At 41.1% G+C, this 20480-nt stretch overlaps 1 protein-coding gene across 6 annotated transcripts in view; it reads right to left on the bottom strand.

Annotated features, from left to right (window-relative positions):
• Positions 1-20480, bottom strand: part of PKHD1 (PKHD1 ciliary IPT domain containing fibrocystin/polyductin) — a 471355-nt gene that overhangs the window by 214517 nt on the left and 236358 nt on the right. For all 6 annotated transcript variants that reach the window (XM_027602298.2, XM_027602301.2, XM_027602300.2 and 3 more), the window contains 2 exons: positions 12118-12295; positions 10927-11122 (listed from right to left, as the gene is read on the bottom strand). In XM_027602298.2, coding sequence (XP_027458099.2) covers positions 10927-11122; positions 12118-12295 — 374 coding nt within the window. The remainder of the gene's footprint in view (positions 1-10926; positions 11123-12117; positions 12296-20480) is intronic.

Here is a 20480-nt window from a genome sequence, read left to right as displayed (position 1 = left end):
TTAGTCTAACAATTGATTTCCAACATTTAATTTTGATTGCTTTTATTTGATTAAACTTAATTGCAGTGAGGTCACCAGAGAATTGGCACATAAATAATTAGGCGGGGAGGAAACCCTTTAGCCATATGTTCTTTGGAGGCCAACATTGGTCAGCAGGGCACACCTCTTATCCTATTTCCTCTCCATCATTTTGGAGGCTTAGCTCTTAGAATTCATGTGTTTTTCAATAGAGTTCAGATCACCCATGAAATGTATTTGCTTTACCTTTATCCAAACAAATTGTCCTTTTAATGAAGGCTTTTTTCTACCCGCCTTTCTCCTCCATCTTACAAACCAACTGAGCACATTTAAAAGGCCTGGGGTTCATTAATTTTAAGTGTTCAATAAATTAGTGGAAATAATCAAAAGGCCTGATTCTTTCTGATAATGACAATTTGATGTCAGTATAAACCAGTAGATTAAGCTGAGAACATATGCTCCTTTGCCAAGAGAGGCTGCTATAATTAAATAGTGAATGCATCTACAAGGTGCTCTCACGCCTGATTAATTAGTAATCAGGTGCGCCAACTCCACTTTTCAGTAACACCTTGTCTCTTATTGGTTAATTACCTTTCTGCCTTATCAGATGTCATGTGAGCCAACACCTCCCACCACTGGAGGGCCCAATGCTGTGGAAGGCTGGAGCCTTGAGGACTTGGGTCAGACCAACTCATGCTCTCCATTTGCCTTTCCATGGAACCCTAAACCTTTTCCTTCATCACAAGATGGAGTAGACCAAGGATCATTTTTTTTTTTCTAATTACAAAGCATGAGCTTCAAAGTATTACAAAATAATAATAATAATTATTATTATAATCCCCAAAGGGATCTATGATGAGAACTCTTCTATTCCTCTCTTCTTATTTTGATAATTACTCTCACTTTCCCATTACCAAAAGTGGCTTTCCTTTACACTGTACATATTTTGAGACCAGGTACAATGACCAACATGTTCTCTATGTGCTCTACTTTATCACACTTCTGAGGCTTCACTTACATTGTTTCTCTATCCTGTTGCATATTTTACCCACTTTTTATCTTAAGTAAATAAATAAATATAATGCCATCAGCCCAGCATTTCATCTCTCTTTTTTTCTATAATGTCTAATTTACCCATTTGTGCTCATAACTGATATTGGTGATATTTATCCCAAGCTTGCTCTCCATTTAGCAAGTATTTATCAAGCATCAACTGTGGTAAATTTCAGATCGCATCAGTCGTGAGCTCTGTCTCTAAATCTTGGAGGGAGGGACTTTTCTCAAGTACCTTAGGACACCAGACATTAGATATTAGGATGCCGGACATGTAGATACTATTCATGAGCTAATCTAGAAATCCTAAATTTATAGGGCTCTACTCTGAATACCCAGTACTTAACTGACAATTTCAACCAATTGAGCAAATAGAGGCAGGAAAGAATCCTTTTAAAGGAACCAAAAGACAAAATAATAAAATAGGCTCAACTGGAAAGAAAAGCAAAAGAGAATATGGACAAGATGACATCTAAAAACATGCAAAAGGCCGTAACAACGGAGCACTCTTCCATGTGAGGAAGGAATTAAGTGTTGTAATAGAATCAAATTCTAAAGAAGGCAAATTAGAAGAAATTCCAGGAATCATTTGGAAAGGGTTATTAGTTCATTTAAAGATTTTATATAAATCATCCTTGTTAAAAGCAGCTTCCAAGTAATGGTAGACTTCACTACATCTGTGCCCTCTTCCTTAAGACAGAGTCACACGAGTAAAGAGAGTAAAAAAGTAAAGTTACACATGAAAAAGGCTTTTTCAAAACCACTGTAGTCATTTTACAATGCATCATGCATTGTAGCCATCATGGTAATTATTAACCCAGAGACATAAAAGGCTAAACCCCACCACATCCAACCCCCATGATAGACTGTTCCACTTGCCCTTCCATTCAGGAAGTCACTTCACCCAGGCTCTGATCTTGGTCAGCCAAGGCTTCCTGGTCAGGGTGCTTTCACGTCTGCAGCTCTACGTGGATGGCTTCTGAACTGTGTGGCCACTGATCTTGTTCAGCCTCTACAATGCACAAATGTTTCCTACCTCTTGGGGAGCCTCTTCCCCAAAACATACATTGAAAAGCTATCACTCCTTTTATTAAAGCAGGTGTGAGAATACCATTCAGTCTGAGAAAAGGAGTAGTTTCAGTATCCAAAGAAATGGAGAAAAGTTACCAAAAGTAGTAAAGACTGAAAGAGTCTGATTTCCTTTAGCCACACTTGTACATGGCCCTCTGCAGGCTGGTTCTGAGACATGAGTGCAGGTCAGAGGGTTATTCTTCCCAAACACCATTTCCACACCCTGAGAGTGGAGCCATAAAGAATCATGGGGAAGAGTGTAGCTGCTGAACGAAGTCCAACAGCCTGGGTTTGAATCCTGGGTCTTCCAGTTCCTTGATGTGGGCAACCAATGAGTTCTTCATCATTTCAGAAACTCACTTCCTTCCTGTGAGAAATGGAAATAGTCGTCCTATCTACCTCATAGCATGAGTGGGAAGAAAAGATGAGATAATCCCTCTAACATATTTAGCACAGTGCTTGGCACATAAATGCTAGTCGTTACCTATACTGTTTCTATGGCATGCTCATTATCTAGCAGCTAGACAACAAAACCCAAGAAATATGCTTCTACTCTTTTTACTCTTTTTTACAGCTGTACCTAGTCATGAGGAGCCATAGTATTCAGAGTTGGAAGCAACTTAACCAGATCTTCTAAAGTTTGCTAAGTGCTTTGACTCTATAAAAGTGTAAATGTTACATGTCGTTTCCAATTTGGACAAACACAAAGAGGGATGAAAATTGTTTGAGAATAAACGTATTGACTCAGGAAGAGTTTAAAAGCCTTACACAAGCTGTGATATTATACATATGTCTTCTCAGTGCTTATGATTTCCGAGTGTGTATTTGTAATATGAGAGTGGTTAATGTACTTTGTTTATAAATGGAGCCTCATGGCAGTTGATCCTTCCCAGGTTGTAAGAATATCTGGTCTGTCCTCAAAAAGAAAAGAAGCCATTGGGTCAATTATAGTCAAATTATTCTGATGGGTGCTATATGATGTAAGGTTGCTATAAACACAGAGATCTAGAAGAAAGCAAGAAATGTGCCAAGAAGGAGGAAAGAGAGTTACTCAGCCAAACATGATACTAGGGTCTTCCAGAATTTTGTATTGTGCCTGGCAAGTTTTGTCTTCACTAGGGCACTAGGAAAGACAAAAATTAGTTCTCTCCTTGAGTAGGTCCCATTCTCTCTTGCAATTTTGAAGGGAGAATTAAGTACCTAGCTATATTAAAAAAAAAAAAAACAAAAAAACAAGGTGGCATCTTAATGGGCCTTGACTCCTTTCCTATTTCATTCTTCATCCATATTCCCATTTTCACTTCACCATTGAGGTTTAGCACATATTTGGACCTCTCATTCGATTCACATTTATATACGGTCAGTCAGCCATTGACTAAACATGGAGAGAATCTGAAACAGCGACAGCAATCTCTGTCTGCAGATTTCACCCATTCTCTCCCTGATGCATGCCTTCTCTCTCGGTCTCTGTCTGCCCTGGACCCAGGCTCCAGCTCTGTCTTCAGGAGCCCGCTGTTGGCTTTGGTCCTCTCTCTCTACATTGCAGCTTACCTTGCCCTATCTTCTACGTCTACCTCTTCTCTCAGATCTGTCTCGCACACCTGTACATTCCTGCTCTGTCTCTCCTTCCTTGTTCAGTGAACTTGACCTCACTCCCCAGAAATTAGTCTTTTTCACTTAGCCATTGAGCATTACTTGTCAGCTGGTCCCTGGGCAGCTAATGTTTGATTCACGGGACCATATTTCTGTCTGACTCCAGCTTCTCAGGGGCCAGCGACAGAACCAGCTTGGCCCTCATAATGCAGGATCTTTCAAAGTCCTTCACAGAAACATTACATGAAAATCCTGTGATCACCTTTGAGTCTTCCATTATCCCCACTAACATTCATTCATGGAAGGGTATAAATGTTTTTTGAGGCGTGAGAATAAAAGAACTTACTCAAGGCACTGACGGATATATCTACATTAACTTCAGTCCTGAGAGTTAGTTCAATTAAACCTTCTTAATTAACTCAGAAAACAATAACAATTGTTATTCTGATTCAGGGATGTTTGCCACATTTGCACTTCCTGTGAAAAATGGCGTATTTGTGCAGATCGACAGAACCAGAAATTCCAAGGGTTAGCATTCCAGCTGTTTGTCCATGAGGCACATTTAAAAAGCCCCAAATTGAGGAATTTTACAACTTCTCTCAAGAACGTGGTTTGTTAATGGAATATTACTCAGCCATCAGAAAGGATGAATACCCACCACTCACATAGACATGGATGGAACTGGACGGGATTATGTTAAGTCAAATAAGTCAAACAGAGAGAGACAATTCTCTGTTTGACTTATTTGACTTAACATTTTCCCTTATATGTTGAACATAAGGAATACAGCACGGAGGACCGTAGGGGAAGGGAGGGAAAACTGAAGAGGGGGACATCAGAGAGGGAGACAAACCATGAGAGACTCTGGACTCTGGGAAACAAACTGAGGGTTTCAGAGGGTGGGGTTTGGGGGCCTGGGGTAGCTGGTGATGGGTATTAAGGAGGGCACATGTGGTGATGAGCACTGGGTGTTATATGCAACTAATGAATCGTTGAACACTACATCAAAAACTAATGATGTACTATATGGTGGCTAATTGAACATACATACATACATACATACATACATACATACATAAATGTCCCTGGGTAAAAACAAACAAACAAAAAAGAATGTGGTTTGTTCTCAACAGCAGGTGTTCTTAGCAAGGGAGGAAAGAGACCCAGATAAAAAAAAAAGATCCCTGGGCTCACACTTCTTACTTTTCACCAATTATACCAAAACCTTGCAGACCACATTATAGTCCCAACATATAAACTGTGAGGTGATGATTTTAGTGGCATTAATGTTTTATTTTCATAGCTATGGATGCTAATGTATTTTAGAAAAAGCAACTAGGTCATTAAACCCATGATTTTATGGATATTATTGCTTAAAAGAGGTTAGGTTTTAAAAATAAGATGGCATGGGAATTGATTTAAGAAAAATCTTAGGTAAATAATAGAACAGGAGGCATAGGATGTGACAAAGGGTAAAGTTGGTATTCAAATACCTAAAGTTCAGGAAGCATAGAGCCTTCAATAAGCCCAAGTTTTTCCTCTAAATAGAAAGAAGAACTGGTTTACAAGGGTATATACATAAGTTTGGATTTTAAAAAACCAAAACACCAGTATACTAGAAAAAGTACTGACCTAGGGTCAGAAAAGCTGAGTTTGAATGCTGGTTATACCACCGACACTCTGCATGAACTAGGGTCTGCCATCAGCATTGCTAAGAAATTAGCTCCTTAAGGGGCGCCTGGGTGGCTCAGTCGTTGAGCATCTGCCTTTGGCTCAGTTCATGTCCCCAGGGTCCTGGGATCGAGCCCCGCATCGAGCCCCGCATCGAGCCCCGCATCGAGCCCCGCATCGAGCCCCGCATCGAGCCCCGCATCGGGCTCTCTGCTCCGCGGGAAGCCTGCTTCTCCCTCCCCCACTCCCCCTGCTTGTGTTCCCTCTCTCTCTGTGTCTCTGTCAAATAAATAAATAAAATCTTAAAAAAAAGAAAAAGAAATTAGCTCCTTAAGCAGAGGGCTTCCTAGAAAAAATATTTGATCCTGACTGCTTAGTTTTCCCTCCTTCTTTCTTTCCTTTTCTCATTTATTTCCTTCCTTTTTCTTGCGGGAGACAAGTTGCTTGCAACCAAGAGGCAAAAGTCCTCCCATCACCAGCTCCTGTTCCATTCTCTATACGTTTGCCATAAAGGTTAGCGCAGTTCCCCAAAGTCAATCCTCTATATTACTGGCAGAAATCCTTGGGGATCTTTGGGGAATGAGTTTTCTAGAAGAATGTAAATTAATTTATTAACTAGAATGCTATGGATTGCCTTAGAGGGCCTCAGCATAGGAATGGCGGCAGAGTTTCGGAGGATTAGGATTCTGCTCTGCTTATAAAACCCTCCCAAAATGCTCGGGGCAGCCGGCTGAGTCCTCTCTCCTCCACAGACACTAACAGAATTCCTTCCCGAGAAGCTGACGGGGCTTCTGGACCAGCTGAACAACAGAAGGATGGAGGCAGCAGCCTACTCCATCCCTGTGCCCTGAGCGCTTCTGAGAAAAGAGAAACCCAGGCAGTACCCTTGAGCTCCTGGCCGCAAACTCAGGAAAGCACTCCTTGTTTTCAGGCTCTCCCAGGTTAACAGCATCTTTTCTGAGCCTTCTGTGTGATGTGACTTGACTTCTTCAGGGCAACGGGTGCAGACAATGAAGTCCATCTGTCTTTCTATCTGCGGCCCTCTTGCCCTCATGGAAAAGGGCCCCGGCTTCTTGCCAAACAGCCTGCCTTTATCTTGGCGAGGGGGGCCATTTGGAGACAGGCACTGGCCAGCCTGGCTAGACATGTCTTTTTTCTTCTTTTTCAGTCAGAGCAGAAGAAGGTGGTAGGCAGGAGCCTCTGCGCCTCGCAGGCGCTCGCTCAGCTGCCGCCTCACACAATATCCCGGCTCGGCCGCCGCTCCAATGCGCGAGCGGGGCTGTGTGAACCCGGGAGGGCAACGGTGAATGGCCCAGCATCTGACGCGAATTTATCACCGGCTGCTGGTTGGTGAAGTAGAAAGCAAGGGGAAGGGGCTGTGGGTGTTTAATGCACCCTGCCACAACCCAACAGTTTGCCCTCAAGAGCCTTTTCCCGATATAAAAGGACAGGGTCAAAAGTAAGTTGACCCCTGACAGAATGTACAATTATTAGGAGAGGACTGTGCACCAGCAGCTGCTGGAACCCCACTGGCTCCGCATCGGGCTTCCAAGAGTCAGAATATGAATAATCAACTCAAGATTGTTTCCTCCACCCCTATCAACCCCTGTCACCTCCCCCTCCCCCCAACCTTCTCCTCCTGTTTTGGGCAAGTCCTATTATCCTCCTACAGGAAGGAGCAGAGCCCTCCCTAGCAGCTGCAATAATTGTGTTCCTATTGTGATGAAGACCTCCTCCCGGCCACCCCCCTACAAGTGGCCATTGTGAGGGGAGAGTCAGTGATTATACGCTCCGCCTGATGCTTTGGGGGACCCAGCTGCCTGAGTGCTGACACACGAGCGTGCGTGCGGAAGGCGAGGGAGGGGGCTGGTGGAGGTGGAGGCAAGAGGTGGGGGGACCCTGCGTCTGTGAGACGGGACCCCGACACACCAGACCTTTTTCATAAGTCAAGCCCAGAACAAATGAGGCTTTATCGGGCCCCAGTGACGAGGGGGTCTCATCTCCCTTTGAAGTGGAGCTGCGCATGGGGCCTAGCAGCTTTTCCTCCTTTGGACGAAGCAAACATCCTTCTTTTGATATGCTACATGCTCATTATCTCTGCCCCATTTAATGATTTTTGATTGAAGGGTGGCGGCTGGGATGCCGAGAAGATCGTTAGAGAGGCTCCATCCAGCCAAGCCTGCAAGAAAGGCTTTCCTTGTGCCTGGGCCTAAATTTGGAATTTCTTAACAGTGTGCGCTTGTTCTTAGAGGCAGATAAGGGCTGAGCGTGAAATTCTTAATTAAGCAATAAATAGAGAGTGGGGTGTCAGCAGATGTAGCCAGTAGCCATGGCAACAGGAATCACATGGGCAGGAGAGCTGAGACTAGATGTAGGCCTCAGGCCTGGGCCTGACTGACAGCTGAAGAATCCTACAAAGCTTGTAAACCAGATTAATTAGCTGACTAATTATTTCATAGCGTTAATGTAACTAAAAAATAAAAATAGTTAACCATGAACTGAAACATCCCTGGAAAAGAAAACAGCAGGGAAAGAGGCAGTGAAGGCAGAGGCAGGGGTTACCCGTTAATCAAATCGCCTAAACGGAAAAATGGGCTTGCTGGGTTTGACTCCGACTCGGGAAATATACAGGAACACTTGTCCTGCAGTCTTGCCCATTTCCAAGAGTGGCGTAGAAGTTACAGTTTGGAACCGCCACTCGTAATCATTTCTCACATCAAACACTGCTCCTCCTGGGTCCTAACACAAGCTATCGCACACGAGTCCTTCGCTGTGGTCTCTTCTGCAAGTGGCTTCTTGGCTAAAATTCTCAGGGGCTCTACAAAGGCAACCTGAACCAATCTCCTTGAAAGATATTTTTAAATGAGCGAGGTGATCTTATTCTGTGGATAACAATTGCTCAAGTGGCATTGCATTTCAATCATGGAAACCATATATCATATATGTCATGTTATCATGAATCTCGGTTATCCTACAAAATCTAGTCAAGAAAAATAGAACAGGACCCTTTCGGAAATGTTGTGATGTGTATACGCTTAGTTCAAGGCATGTGACATTGTTCATCTTCTGGGGGAGAAAAGAACAAATCTAGAGAAATAATCTACTGAGAAAATGTGTAGTAAAGTAACAGGGCATACTAATCACATTCGAAGATACCTGGGTGCTTTGTACCACAATTCCAAGATATAAGTAGGTATTCTTAACCTCGTTATAGAGATGAAGCCATCGAGGCATGGAGCATTTTTAATTCCATGCCCCAGGTGAAATAGCCAGCCGGCCACTGATTAAAACCCTAAACCCTAAGCTCTGGCCATGAGCTTTCCAAAGAACCTGCATCCCATAAAGACATTTGCTTAAAAAAAAAAAAAAAAAAAAGACAAAACTTGCCTTGGTAGAGAAGAGGAATACTCTCAAAACATATTTTATGTATAGGATTTTTTTTTCTTTGTCACTAGGGATCAGTGACTTTTCTCCCACAGAGCTGTCTAGTACCCCGCCCCCCCCCACACACACACCCTATTTGGTCAGTGATCAATGATTATTTAGTGGGCAGCACACTCTAGTGGGGAGATCCAGGGCCAGGAGCTAGAATGCCTGGGTTCTGATTTTTTTTTTTTCTTCCCTTCTCAGCTGGGTCTAAGATTAGTCAGGTATCTTCAATCACACACAAAGTAGCCAAATGGAGGAAACAAAGACCTTTGTGATTTTGTTTGACACTTCCCATCCTGGAGGATGTGGTAAGGTTGCAAATAAACAATACAAAAAAGACGGTCCACTTAGAAGTGGTCAACAAATGAATGAAACACAGCCAATTGTCAGGGAAGCGGTACTCTGAAGGAAAAGCCAGCCAGGAATAGGAGCAGGGTCTCTCCATTCCCCACACCTGAAAGTCTGGCAGGAAATTCAATGGCCCTGAAACAGGTCAAGCAGTCTCCCTACAATAACAATGAAACTTCTGTATACACGACTCTCCCCACATTTTTTTTTTAATCTCAGGAATATGTCCACATAGACTGTGAGGTCTCGACTTATGTCTCTCTTCTTATTTTATGTAAATTACCCCAATTGCAGACCTATAAAGTCACACGGTCCAAAAAAAAAAAAAAAACAAAAAACAATTAAGTGAAAGTAACAAGCTAATCAATGTAAGATGCCGGGCAGAGAGCTAGAACTCTACGGCTTGGGGTCCTCTTGAGGTACCCACTGCCAGCTACCTCACTGCCGAACGGCATTATAAGCCTTCCCAGCGATGTTGTAAACTTGACACAGAAGATATCTGAAATCATAACCAAATCTACCCAATCCAACACAATTGCATGGGACGCCACCATTGAGGAGCAGCGCAAGCCTCAGTTTCCCCTGAATCATCATATCCTCACTGTACCAGCCCAGGAATGAGAACAGAAGTGGCTCTAGCCACCTACCTACCCCATTCACCCAGAGGATACTGGAGGCACAAATGACCTCAGAAGCCAGTACGTGGAGCACTAGGAATCGTCTTAAAGAACAAGGGTCTCCATGCCCATTAAACATCTCTAACCAACCCTCTGTGATTTCCTTGTCCTTTTCCAACTCCCCTTATCTAAAGGTGGAGATACGAGGGTATTCTGATACAAAGAATGATTTCAATTAATAAAGGCTATCTACCTAATAAAAATGTTTTATACTGAAAAATGCATCTATATCATATAGATGCTCATAAATACATACAGATGTACATCTATATATAAATATACAGACTTACACAGATGTGCATTTCTACCATATATATGTGTATAAATAGTATAAGAGTATAATTTGCTATTAATTCAATAAATAACGATAAAAAAGGGGGAAGAAAATCCGTAGCTGCATGACTTGATTTTTTTTTCATTATGCCACAAATATTCCTTTACCATGCTTGGCTCATGTGGCCATTTAAGTCAGTTTGCAGTTCATGAACAAAATCGGGCCAACGGACAAGACATGCTAAGTAATAGAAGGAGAACAATTTGAAATTAAAATTTGGTTCTAGAATATATATCAAGTGAACGGTCATAGTCAATGACACCTCTTTGCTCTTACTTAATGGCTGCATTCAGCTCTAGAGGTAAAAACAGTCTCAGGGATCTCTGTCCATCCTGAGTTTTTATAGTTTTAGGTTACATTTATGGTTGATCAAGTCAGAAATAAAATTTGAACGGTACAACTCAGCGCAAATAAAATATACAGCAATCCATTTGGCAAAGACAGCAATGCCAGGGAATTACCATATTCTCCTTTCTAGTGCTATTAAAATTTCAGTCACAGGGCTCAAGCGTAGATCAGGCTCAGGTGACATAGGGCTGGGCACAAGGGAGAGGGACAAGGAACTCAGGACAACTGCCCAGGCAGTCTGATTTCAGAGCCCAACCATTTAACCGTAACACACAGCTCTCCCCGCCAGGTCCTCATCCTTTCGCAGTACAAATGTTTGGAATTCAAGAGTGAATGGTGGCTTCCGACTTTGTGCCCTCCATATTCTCATCCAATTATACTTACCCAGATAGGTGAGTTGCCTCAACTGGGTATTGAAGAACCAGTCACAACCTTGGTCCTGACCAGGTGACGGCAGAGACAGAAGGGACCGCCCCACCTGACTCCCACACCTTACGAGGATGTCAGGGTGAGGCCACAGGACCTTGTGCACCAACAGGAGGTAGTTCCCAGGAGCAAAGCTGCCAAATGTTGCTGAGTACTTGAAGTGAGAGAACAATACAATAATGCTCATTGAGTAAGGAAAGCTTTCGCCAGGAAAGAGCTACAAAGAACGCAGAAGGAGTACTTGAGAAATACAGCAGTTCACACCCATTTTACGGATGAAGAAGCTGAGGCAGGCGGAGGTTCAGTAACTTGCCCCACACCACAAAGCAAGGGAGTATTGAGCCAGGATAGACACTAGGATCGCCACCGTTACCGTCATCATTCTGATGCCTTCACCTTATGAAAATTCCCCAAAATGTTCTCATGGGAACCTCAAAGGAAGGAAAGAACCCTCCTTTCTGAATAGGGTAGTGAGAGGCTCAAAGGAGATTCTGCCTTGAACGATACCACACCTAAGACCAGCTCTCATGACTTTAAGGAGAATGTGAAGGAAGAGAGAAATGAGTTAAAAGGAAGAGGAGAAGCTTGAAGAAATCCACTAGCTTGGCTTTTTTTTTTCTTTCAGAAAATGCACCCAATTTCCACATAGCTATTCCTATCTTCATAGCTCCTAACGATTGGACTCCTTCAACCAACCCCAATGAAGGTCCAGACCTTTATTTGCAAGTTAATCTTTGACCACAAGGTGGCAGTATGCAACGTAAAAATGCTTTGTTAAGACCTTTTCTCTGGCTACAAACACTCCTCTAAGGGGTAAGTTGGTTCTGAACCCCTAATCTAATAATATAGTTCTATAGAATGCTTAGAAGGTATTTTTCATTGTATTAATAATGTTAAAATTTCAGGCAGAACCATTGTGTTATTCAAGACAAGATTCAAACAGATTCTAAAATTTTTAAGTTAAAAAAAAATTAAAATTAAAAATAACCACCATATCTTATATTCAGATTACATTCATCAGGCCAAAATGCTGTGGCAGTTTTCTTTATCAGCACCAGAAGATGCTAATTCCTGCAAACTATTTCACAGGTGGAAAGATAAGAAGCCCTGGGGAATGGACCATACCCGTGAATGAGTTCCTGGGGTTACCTGCAGAGATCTGTTGATCCAAGAGGTGTCAAACTGCAGTGAGTAAGTCTCTTGATCCAAGAGCAGAGCCATCCAGCCATAAAGGTTAGACAATGTATCATGTACATAAGTGACCGTGGTTGTCTTATTTCTGCTGTCAGTCATGGTTAAATCATAAGAAACATCTGGAGCATTAGCTCTAGGGTGATTTAAAAAGAAAAAAAAATGGGTGGTAAGTTATTTGTCCATTCTGGATCTAATCCACTCCTCTCCCATCAGTGGTAATTCATCTTCTATTCTTTCCACGTATGTCTTGGGCCATCTTGTCTGTATGTCTATGGAGCTTTTCACAATCACTGTGTGGGTCAAACAACCCAGTTGGGAAGATGTCATTGGATCATTTGTGCATTCCACTGGTCTGGTGGGTTGAAGGTAGAAATATTCAGATCTGAGACCACTGATAAATGCCATCTTAACGAGTTCATACAGGCCAGGACTATATACTATTATTTTCATAAAGAAATGTCCATGTCCGGAATTTTGCCAGAGACCAATTTTATCAGCATCAGAGAACATATTATATAGTTATTAGATATTCTCATGAGAAGCAATGACTGAGACCCAGAACCTAATGTGCCTAGACTCTCAGAAGCCCACCTCCAACCACCCAGCAGAAATGGCTTCAGTAGCCTTCCCTACCGAGATCTTTAAATTAGAGATATTTTGTCCTTTTTGGTCTCTCCCACCCTGGCACAGGATCTGCGCACAATGGACACTCGAACCATGTCTGTTATATGAAGGAAGAGTGCATGGATGAGCTCTCTCTAAAGCAGCTGGTGCCCATTTCCTAGTTTATGGAACGCATTTCTAGAAGTGAATTTTAGCAAATTAGGAAATTGAGGCAGAGTATGGCAAAAGCATTATGTGAATGTTACAAGGCAGAACCAGAAATTTATTAATTTCTACAAATTACACAACCCACCCCAGAAAGTGATTTTTAAGACTTCACTAAAACAAGCAGATTTAGCCACATGCTAGGACCCTAAAAGAAAGTCAAAGTGGACAGAAAATAAAAGGCAAAAGTAAAAAAAAAAAAAAATCAATACACATTATGACTGTCCTTCCCCCTTTGGTTTGGTTTTCATGAGAATCTTTAACTGTGGCATTTTGCTGCAGGCAGATAATTAAATTCTCAAAGTAGAGGGAAATGAGACGAAGGAGGATGTTGGGTTTTCAAAGTGAGGTGTGGCATGAGCATATCCAAAGCCAATTTACAGTCCAGTGCATTTTATAAAAAGGAAACTGTTTTTAACATGAAATGCTTGGTCACTATGATCAAATGGCATAAACTGGAAATCTATATCCGCATACGCGGGGTGGATGCATTTGGGTAAATTACTGACCCTCTTTAAACTTTCATTTCCTTTTTCAAAAAATGGAGGTAAATAATATGTATCTTACATATATGTAAAACTGTGAAACTCTTGAGATAATTCAGTAACCATCACCAAGCCCAGTTAATATCTACCACAGCTCATTGAAGAACAAACCTCAGGGGGCGCCTGGGTGGCTCAGTCGGTTAAGTGTCTGACTCTTGGTTTTGGCTCAGGTCATGATTTCATGGGTCCTGAGATCGAGCCCCACATTGGGCTCTGCACGCAGCAGGGAGTCTGCCTGAGATTCTCTCCCTCTGCCCCTCCCCTACCTATGCAGTCTCTGTCTCTGTCTCTCTCTCAAATTAATAAGTAAATCTTAAAAAAAAAAATAGGAACAAACTTCAGATGTGCCAGATTTGCCATTCTGCACTATTTATGTTAATGCTTAGCAGTTTATCCAGGATATTTGGTCATTTAAAAACACACTCAAAAGCCTTTATGGTGCAGAACCCTGGCCCCAGCAATGTAGTATTTGATACATACTTCTTGAAAGAATACGTGTGTTTCTTTCATTCATTAATTAATAAAATGAAAGGGATGAAAAATGTTCAGGGCATTTGGGAATAAAAAAAAAAAAACCTACTCTTTTCCCAGATTTCCTGAAGCAACATTAACTGAACCTTTAGAAAGCTTGGGGTGAGAGACTTTCTCTGATCGGGCTTGGGATACTTAGAGTTTTTCACACGTGTATCAGGATTTACACTGGAACGAAAGAACAATACTAAACTCGTATTCTTAGAGTCAGAATGGACATGAAGGTCATCTGTTCTAACTTCCAATCCACTGTAGGAATTCCCTCCACATTTCAGCCTGTCCCTTCCTCCAGGTATGGGACGTCGTATTCTCACATAGAAGACCATTATATTTATGGAGCTTATTTTTACATTTTAGTCTTTAGACAATCTTTAGAAAGCTAAATTTTCTTCCTTGTACTTTCTATCCATTTGTCCTCAGTCATCATGGCTCTCTTTTCCTCCAACTGAAACCACACGTCCCCGAGTCCCAGGAGATGATCCAGCACAATTTGTCCCAACTGATACATTTTAAAAATAGTCTTCTGAGAAATAAATGTAAAACAAATGTGTTAAGAGGAGATAAAGTTGGAACCAAGAAATACCAAAGAGGTCAATAGGTTGGCTAGAGTAAGTATCCCGATCAGTATGTAAAGTGGGATTTCTCGAAGTCCAAAGAATGATTCTGAGTATTTCAGATTCTGAAGGTGTATCCTTTCAGTTTTCACAGAAACATATGGGTCCTGGAAAATGGTTCACAAGAACTAAATCCAGGAGATACTCATAGATAAATCAGAATTCCCACTTAATAATTCACAGTAACAAATAAGGCTGCCTTTCACATAGCAGGTATTTGATAAATATTTGTTGAATGAATGTTAAAACTCCAAACTGATACTTGGTGATGTTTCTCCCCAACAGGGAAGTCTACCTGGAAAATCCACGTGAGGGTGAGAAGAATTCTTATAAACTTATCAATTGAAGAAGACAAGCAATTTGATCATAAGTTATCAGACCCTGATACAGCCAACCCCCATCTCAATAGGATGCTTGCCATGAAGACTTAAACATTTATATATAATGGTCAGAAAACCTCTTCTGGACATATATAAGCAATCTACACTCTAGTGAGCCCTGGTTTAAAAAAAAATGCTAAAGAAAAACATTAAAATTAAAATTAAAAAATGCTAAGGTTTCCTTACGAACCGATATTTCTTTTATCCTAGTCAAGTGCTCTCAATTAAACCACTTTTACAAAGTTTTTAAAATTATAGACCAAAAGAAGATTTCTACTTGTTCAAATTCATCCATCTGTTCACATTTAGTTCCTCCAACCTATGTTTTGTCACTTACATTGCCTTAGCAATCTATGTTTGTCACACTTTTCTTAAGATATCATGCATACTATCTTAAAAATTATGAAAATATTACCTCAGTATGTTACAATACAATCAGTTGGGTAGATAGTTCCAGAAATGCTTCTTAATTTCAGCAGTATGGCCACAAGAATCCTCCAGGTCATTTTGGTTTCTTTTGTTTGTTTGTTTTTTAAGATTTTATTTATTTATTTGACATAGAGATAGACAGAGCCAGAGAGCACAAGCAGAGGGAATGGCAGAGGGAGAAGGAGAAGCAGGCTTCCTGCTGAGCAAGGAACCTGATGCGGGGCTCGATCCCAAGCCCCTGGGATCATGACCTGAGCCGAAGGCAGATGCTTAACCGAATGAGCCACCCAGGCGCCCCCTCCAGGTCATTTTGACTAGATTTAAATATTTCTCAAATTTCTCTCAGCATCCCATTTATAAATCAATTTTTAGGGTACAATTTCTCCTGGGTTCAGTTTCTATGTATTGTGACTTCAGTTATTGCAAGAGCCATTTTCTCAGACCATACTTCCCAGTTCCTAAAAGCCCTTATAAACATGACCCCATCTTCAAATATTGTAAAACCACCAAATGCTAACATTCATTTAGTTCTATTTGTCTCTGGGACTATTGTACCTTCCTTCAGATGCCCTTCTCCTTCCAAGTGGCATCCAGCAGTCTGATGCTAACCACCTGATCAACCAGAGACCCACCATAGCACATTGTGATCCTAAACTATCCTTTCCTCTTCCTTCTTCATGCATTGCCCTGGCCCTATCAAGCCATCCCATCCATCCCAACTAAGGTTTATGTGGGATGCAATGTTACAGGTCCTCATGTGAAGCACCAGCTTTGTATAATTCAATCCAGGTAGAGAAGGAGGTTATCAAAGAAGCCTTCATTACAGCTGGTAGTGGAAAAGGTGCATTCCGAAAAGAAAATCAAAATGTAAAAGACCCATCTCCCCACTGGCAAGATGCCTTGTGTTGACCATCACTGGGAGCCAAAAATCCAAAGTGAAATCAACTCCTCTCCTTCTAGGCCAAATGACAATGGTGGGCTGGCTCTTCTGAAAAGCACCAAGAGAACATCAAGTCTCGAAGAACACCATGAAGAGAATTCACTAACCATAATGACTACAATTTTCACTTGCCCTAAATAGCCACCAATTTCCCTGTGCCCTAAATAGCCACCAATCTCCCTCTCTTTACTGTTAATGAAGCAAAGGAGCACAAAAGTATTTCTAATTTGGAGGAGCCAAGGGAGTCTGCATGGGCCATTAGCAGCAGAGAGCTTCATTACTAGGGGAAGAAGTCTCTCCCTGAACTTCTCATGGCTTTATGTGCAAGAAATCACGAGGCAACCAGTCCATTTTAAATGTTAACCCTTCCCTTTGCATCAGCAATAGCGCTGTATATAACCAAAAGACAAAAAGACTACAAGCCTTTCCTTTTCTTTTCCTGTTCAAGAGGGTGCCTTAATTTTTGTTCTTCTTTTTTTTTAATAACTGAGATTGTTTTTAATTAAGGGATATTTTCCTTTAGAAATACAGCACTATTACTGATAAAACTTCCCAGCCTAAGTATCAATTTAAGATACTAGTTGCATAAACAGTTATGTAATTTAGTGCCCATACACTGTGTGGAACTGTTGAATGTATACTGCCCACAAAGGATTTGTTAGGCAATCAACAATACCAATGAGAACAAATATTAACTCCTTGGTTTGTGTTTACCATTAGCTTACTTTTCCTGAGGGTCCCTATCTCTGTGTATTAAGACAAACATTGCATTGAGCTCTAAATGCTCTCAATTCAGAACAACTGTGAAATAAACCCTTTATAATTACACATCTCCTAAGCCAGACACATCCTAATAACTAGCCTCAAATGGTGCTACATCTCCTGAATATTAGTGCTTGCTGCCGTCACTCTCATCTTTTACTGCACAAAGAGGAGGAAATCAGAATTTTGAGCTCAGCCAACAATTTTTTGTAGCACAGCATTGCTTGAACATCCTTTAAAATACCTTGAGCTCATAACAAGTCCTTGTCAGAAAACCACTATCCTACCTCTGACCTGCCACCATCCAGTACTATTTTCTATGTATCAATAATTTTTATATCCCCTTATTGATTGAGGAACACTTAAAAATATTTCTCCTTCTGAGCAAGACACCTAAAAAAGGAAGAAAGCCACAACACTCAGTCTTTCCCCCAAACTATTAACAATCCTAAATTCACATACCAAATAGAACCAGGAAGCAGAGAGGAAGCCATATGATTTAATAATCTTTGCGTTTCCGACAGGCACACCCCAGCATCACTCCTCCCATGATTTTGCAGGTGTCCATCTCTGTTTATCCTTTTTCAGAATTGGCTAAAGCAATAATAATTCTCTACAAATAATAATTTGTAGAGAAGTCCCTGAATCAACCTAGCACCTTCTCAAAGATGGTGTCTACAGTTTTGGCAGCATACTTGGGACAATACTTCTGGCTTATTATATCTGAATCCATGAAAAGAAGCAATAGATAGCTAATGTCCCACCTAAGATAATCCTTCATACATGATTGCATCTCTTCTCTTGATCTGTTGAATCCAGCCAGAATGACTACCTCAGAACATGTGAATTTCACCACGTGAGCTATGCCCCCAGAAGGCAAACAACTACTTCTCAGGGATATTGAAAAACAATTTTATGAGTCAGGTAGGAATTTAGACTAAGAAACTCATCTTCCCTTCTATACACACACACACACACACACACACACACACACACCTGGTGCTGTGATGGAGCTGACTGACCCTTACTCACTACTCATTGTCAGCCCCTCTTCCCAATACGTTCAGTGACAGCACGATGGTAGCCATGAATAGGACATATGAGAATATTTTCACCATGGAATTGGGCAAATGCTACAAATCAGGGTTTTTTATTCTAGAGAGCTAGTTGTTAAATATTTACCGGCTCGCTACTATAGCCCTTTATTATTCATGAAATTGAATAACCATATAGTATTGTTGATATTCCTCAGTCTGGGGTCCATTATGATTTTTAGATCTTTTTCTACTTCTGTAACCTCTGGTGACAAGAAAGGATACTTCTTGGAATTTTCCTGTCTCACTTTTTTTTTTTTTTTTTTTAGGACTGAAAAGATACCATTAGTGATGCTATGCCTTTATCCCTAGGAAAGAGAGTTAGGCGATTATTAAAGGAAAAGCTAGGCCAAAATTTCCATTTGAACTCTTCTTTACTTTTGCATTTGCAGAGGCAGGGGGTGCCTCATACTTTGAACACTGACACATTAAGAGCAGTTACATAGGTAAAAACTGAACGCAAGCACTACAGGAGAGGATATTAAGCAAGATCTAAGAATCAAGGTGATCAACAAGAACATTAACCTTTTCTTCTCCAGAAGTAGGAAGAAAGAAGTAGAAGGTACTGGAGCACAGTGAATCAAAGACTGTCCAGAATGACTCCATATTCTAGGAGTAGCTGGGAGATTTGGCTGGATCGGTACAATGTCATGTGACCATTGGGAAGTATTCCTTATTTTTCAAGAATTGGATTAAGCTGCATTTAAGCTTACTTAATTCCCTTGCCAGGCATTTGTTTCTCAGAAGCATAAAATCTATAGTATTTTATTCAATTAGCAGAGACTTTTAAAGACGACATTTATTAAGTACTCACTATATGCCAGGCAATGACCTTGTGAGATAAATACCATTATGTCCATTTTATTGATGTGAGAACTGAAGAAAAAAATTAAGGTGAAGCACCTTGTCCAGAGAAACACCCTTTAGGAAGGGTGGGGAGTTACAGCTGGTACCCACAAATAATTCTTATTTACTTCTTTATTCTTTAGTCTTCAAAAAATAATTTCAAATATATGCTTGTGTCCTGACTATTTTATGTACATCCTACAAACTTGGAGGGACTGGTTGGCCCATCTACAACATCTTATAAACTTTTAATTTCTCCCACACTCAATACAGTCAACAAGGAGAGAGAGATCAGGGTTTGATTTATTGATAATTGAATAACTCTATGACAATTGAAATACCTATAGAGTGCTCTAGACTACTACTAATAATAATAATAATGACAATAATAATAATAATTCCCAGATGGTAATGGTGAGGATTGAGTTCTTATTCTCCCCATCACAGCTGGATGCATCTAAACCACCAGGGAAGGAAAATAACAGTAAATGTTGACAAACTGCTAATTCGGTAGGGGTGGGACAGGGGGCAGAGTAAAGAAGGAGTCATCTATTGGAATATATCGTCTGGTCAACCTACAGCTTCAGGAAGCAAAAGCCCAGAAGATACTATGAAAGAACATTCTTAAGTATTACATGTCCCTAGGAATTTTAGAAATAAAGTCAGGATAGTATCACAATCTTGGGTCTTCTCAACAAACGTTGAGTGCCATGAACTCCACACAAACATGTTCTAAGAGAGAAATGGACAGTAAGAACATGAGAGGAAAATCTGGGAGAATCCACAATTTTTTCAATTATATTCATTTATTAAATACTAATTTTATTGAGTTACTGTGTGTTCAATATTGGGCACTGTAAGTCAAACAAACAAACTAATAAACCCTATCCTGGCTCTGCTTACCATCTACAAGAGATGGACAATTTATAGAGCTATACTGGAGCTTTGAGTATTGGGTAGAGCAAATATAGAGAGCCAGCACACAGCAGGGCTACCCAAACCTGTACAGGAAACTCAGGGAAGCTTACCTGAGAAAATGAACTTCATGCTGAGTTCATGAAAACTGAACCTTATGAATTGAAAGGCACAGAGAAGTTGAGTGTGGCTGAGGCACAGGATGCGGGGAAGGGAGGGCAGAGCACTGAGCAATGAGGCTGCAACGATAAACAGGGAGCAGGTCATGAAGGGCCTGCAAGACATGAAGAATGTGGGACTGTCTTTGGGAGGTACTAGAAGCTCTTAAAAAGTTCCAAGCAAGGGAATGAGTGGATGGCAAGACAAGATCTGCATTCACGAAGTTCAAGGATAAGGCCACTGCAAGGCAGCCAGCTAAGAGGCTGTTGTGGTCC

The sequence above is a fragment of the Zalophus californianus genome, chromosome 7 (assembly GCF_009762305.2).
Source record: "Zalophus californianus isolate mZalCal1 chromosome 7, mZalCal1.pri.v2, whole genome shotgun sequence".
Lineage (NCBI taxonomy): Eukaryota > Metazoa > Chordata > Mammalia > Carnivora > Otariidae > Zalophus > Zalophus californianus.
Note: the sequence above shows the minus strand (reverse complement) of the source record. Positions and strands in the feature narration are given on the sequence as shown.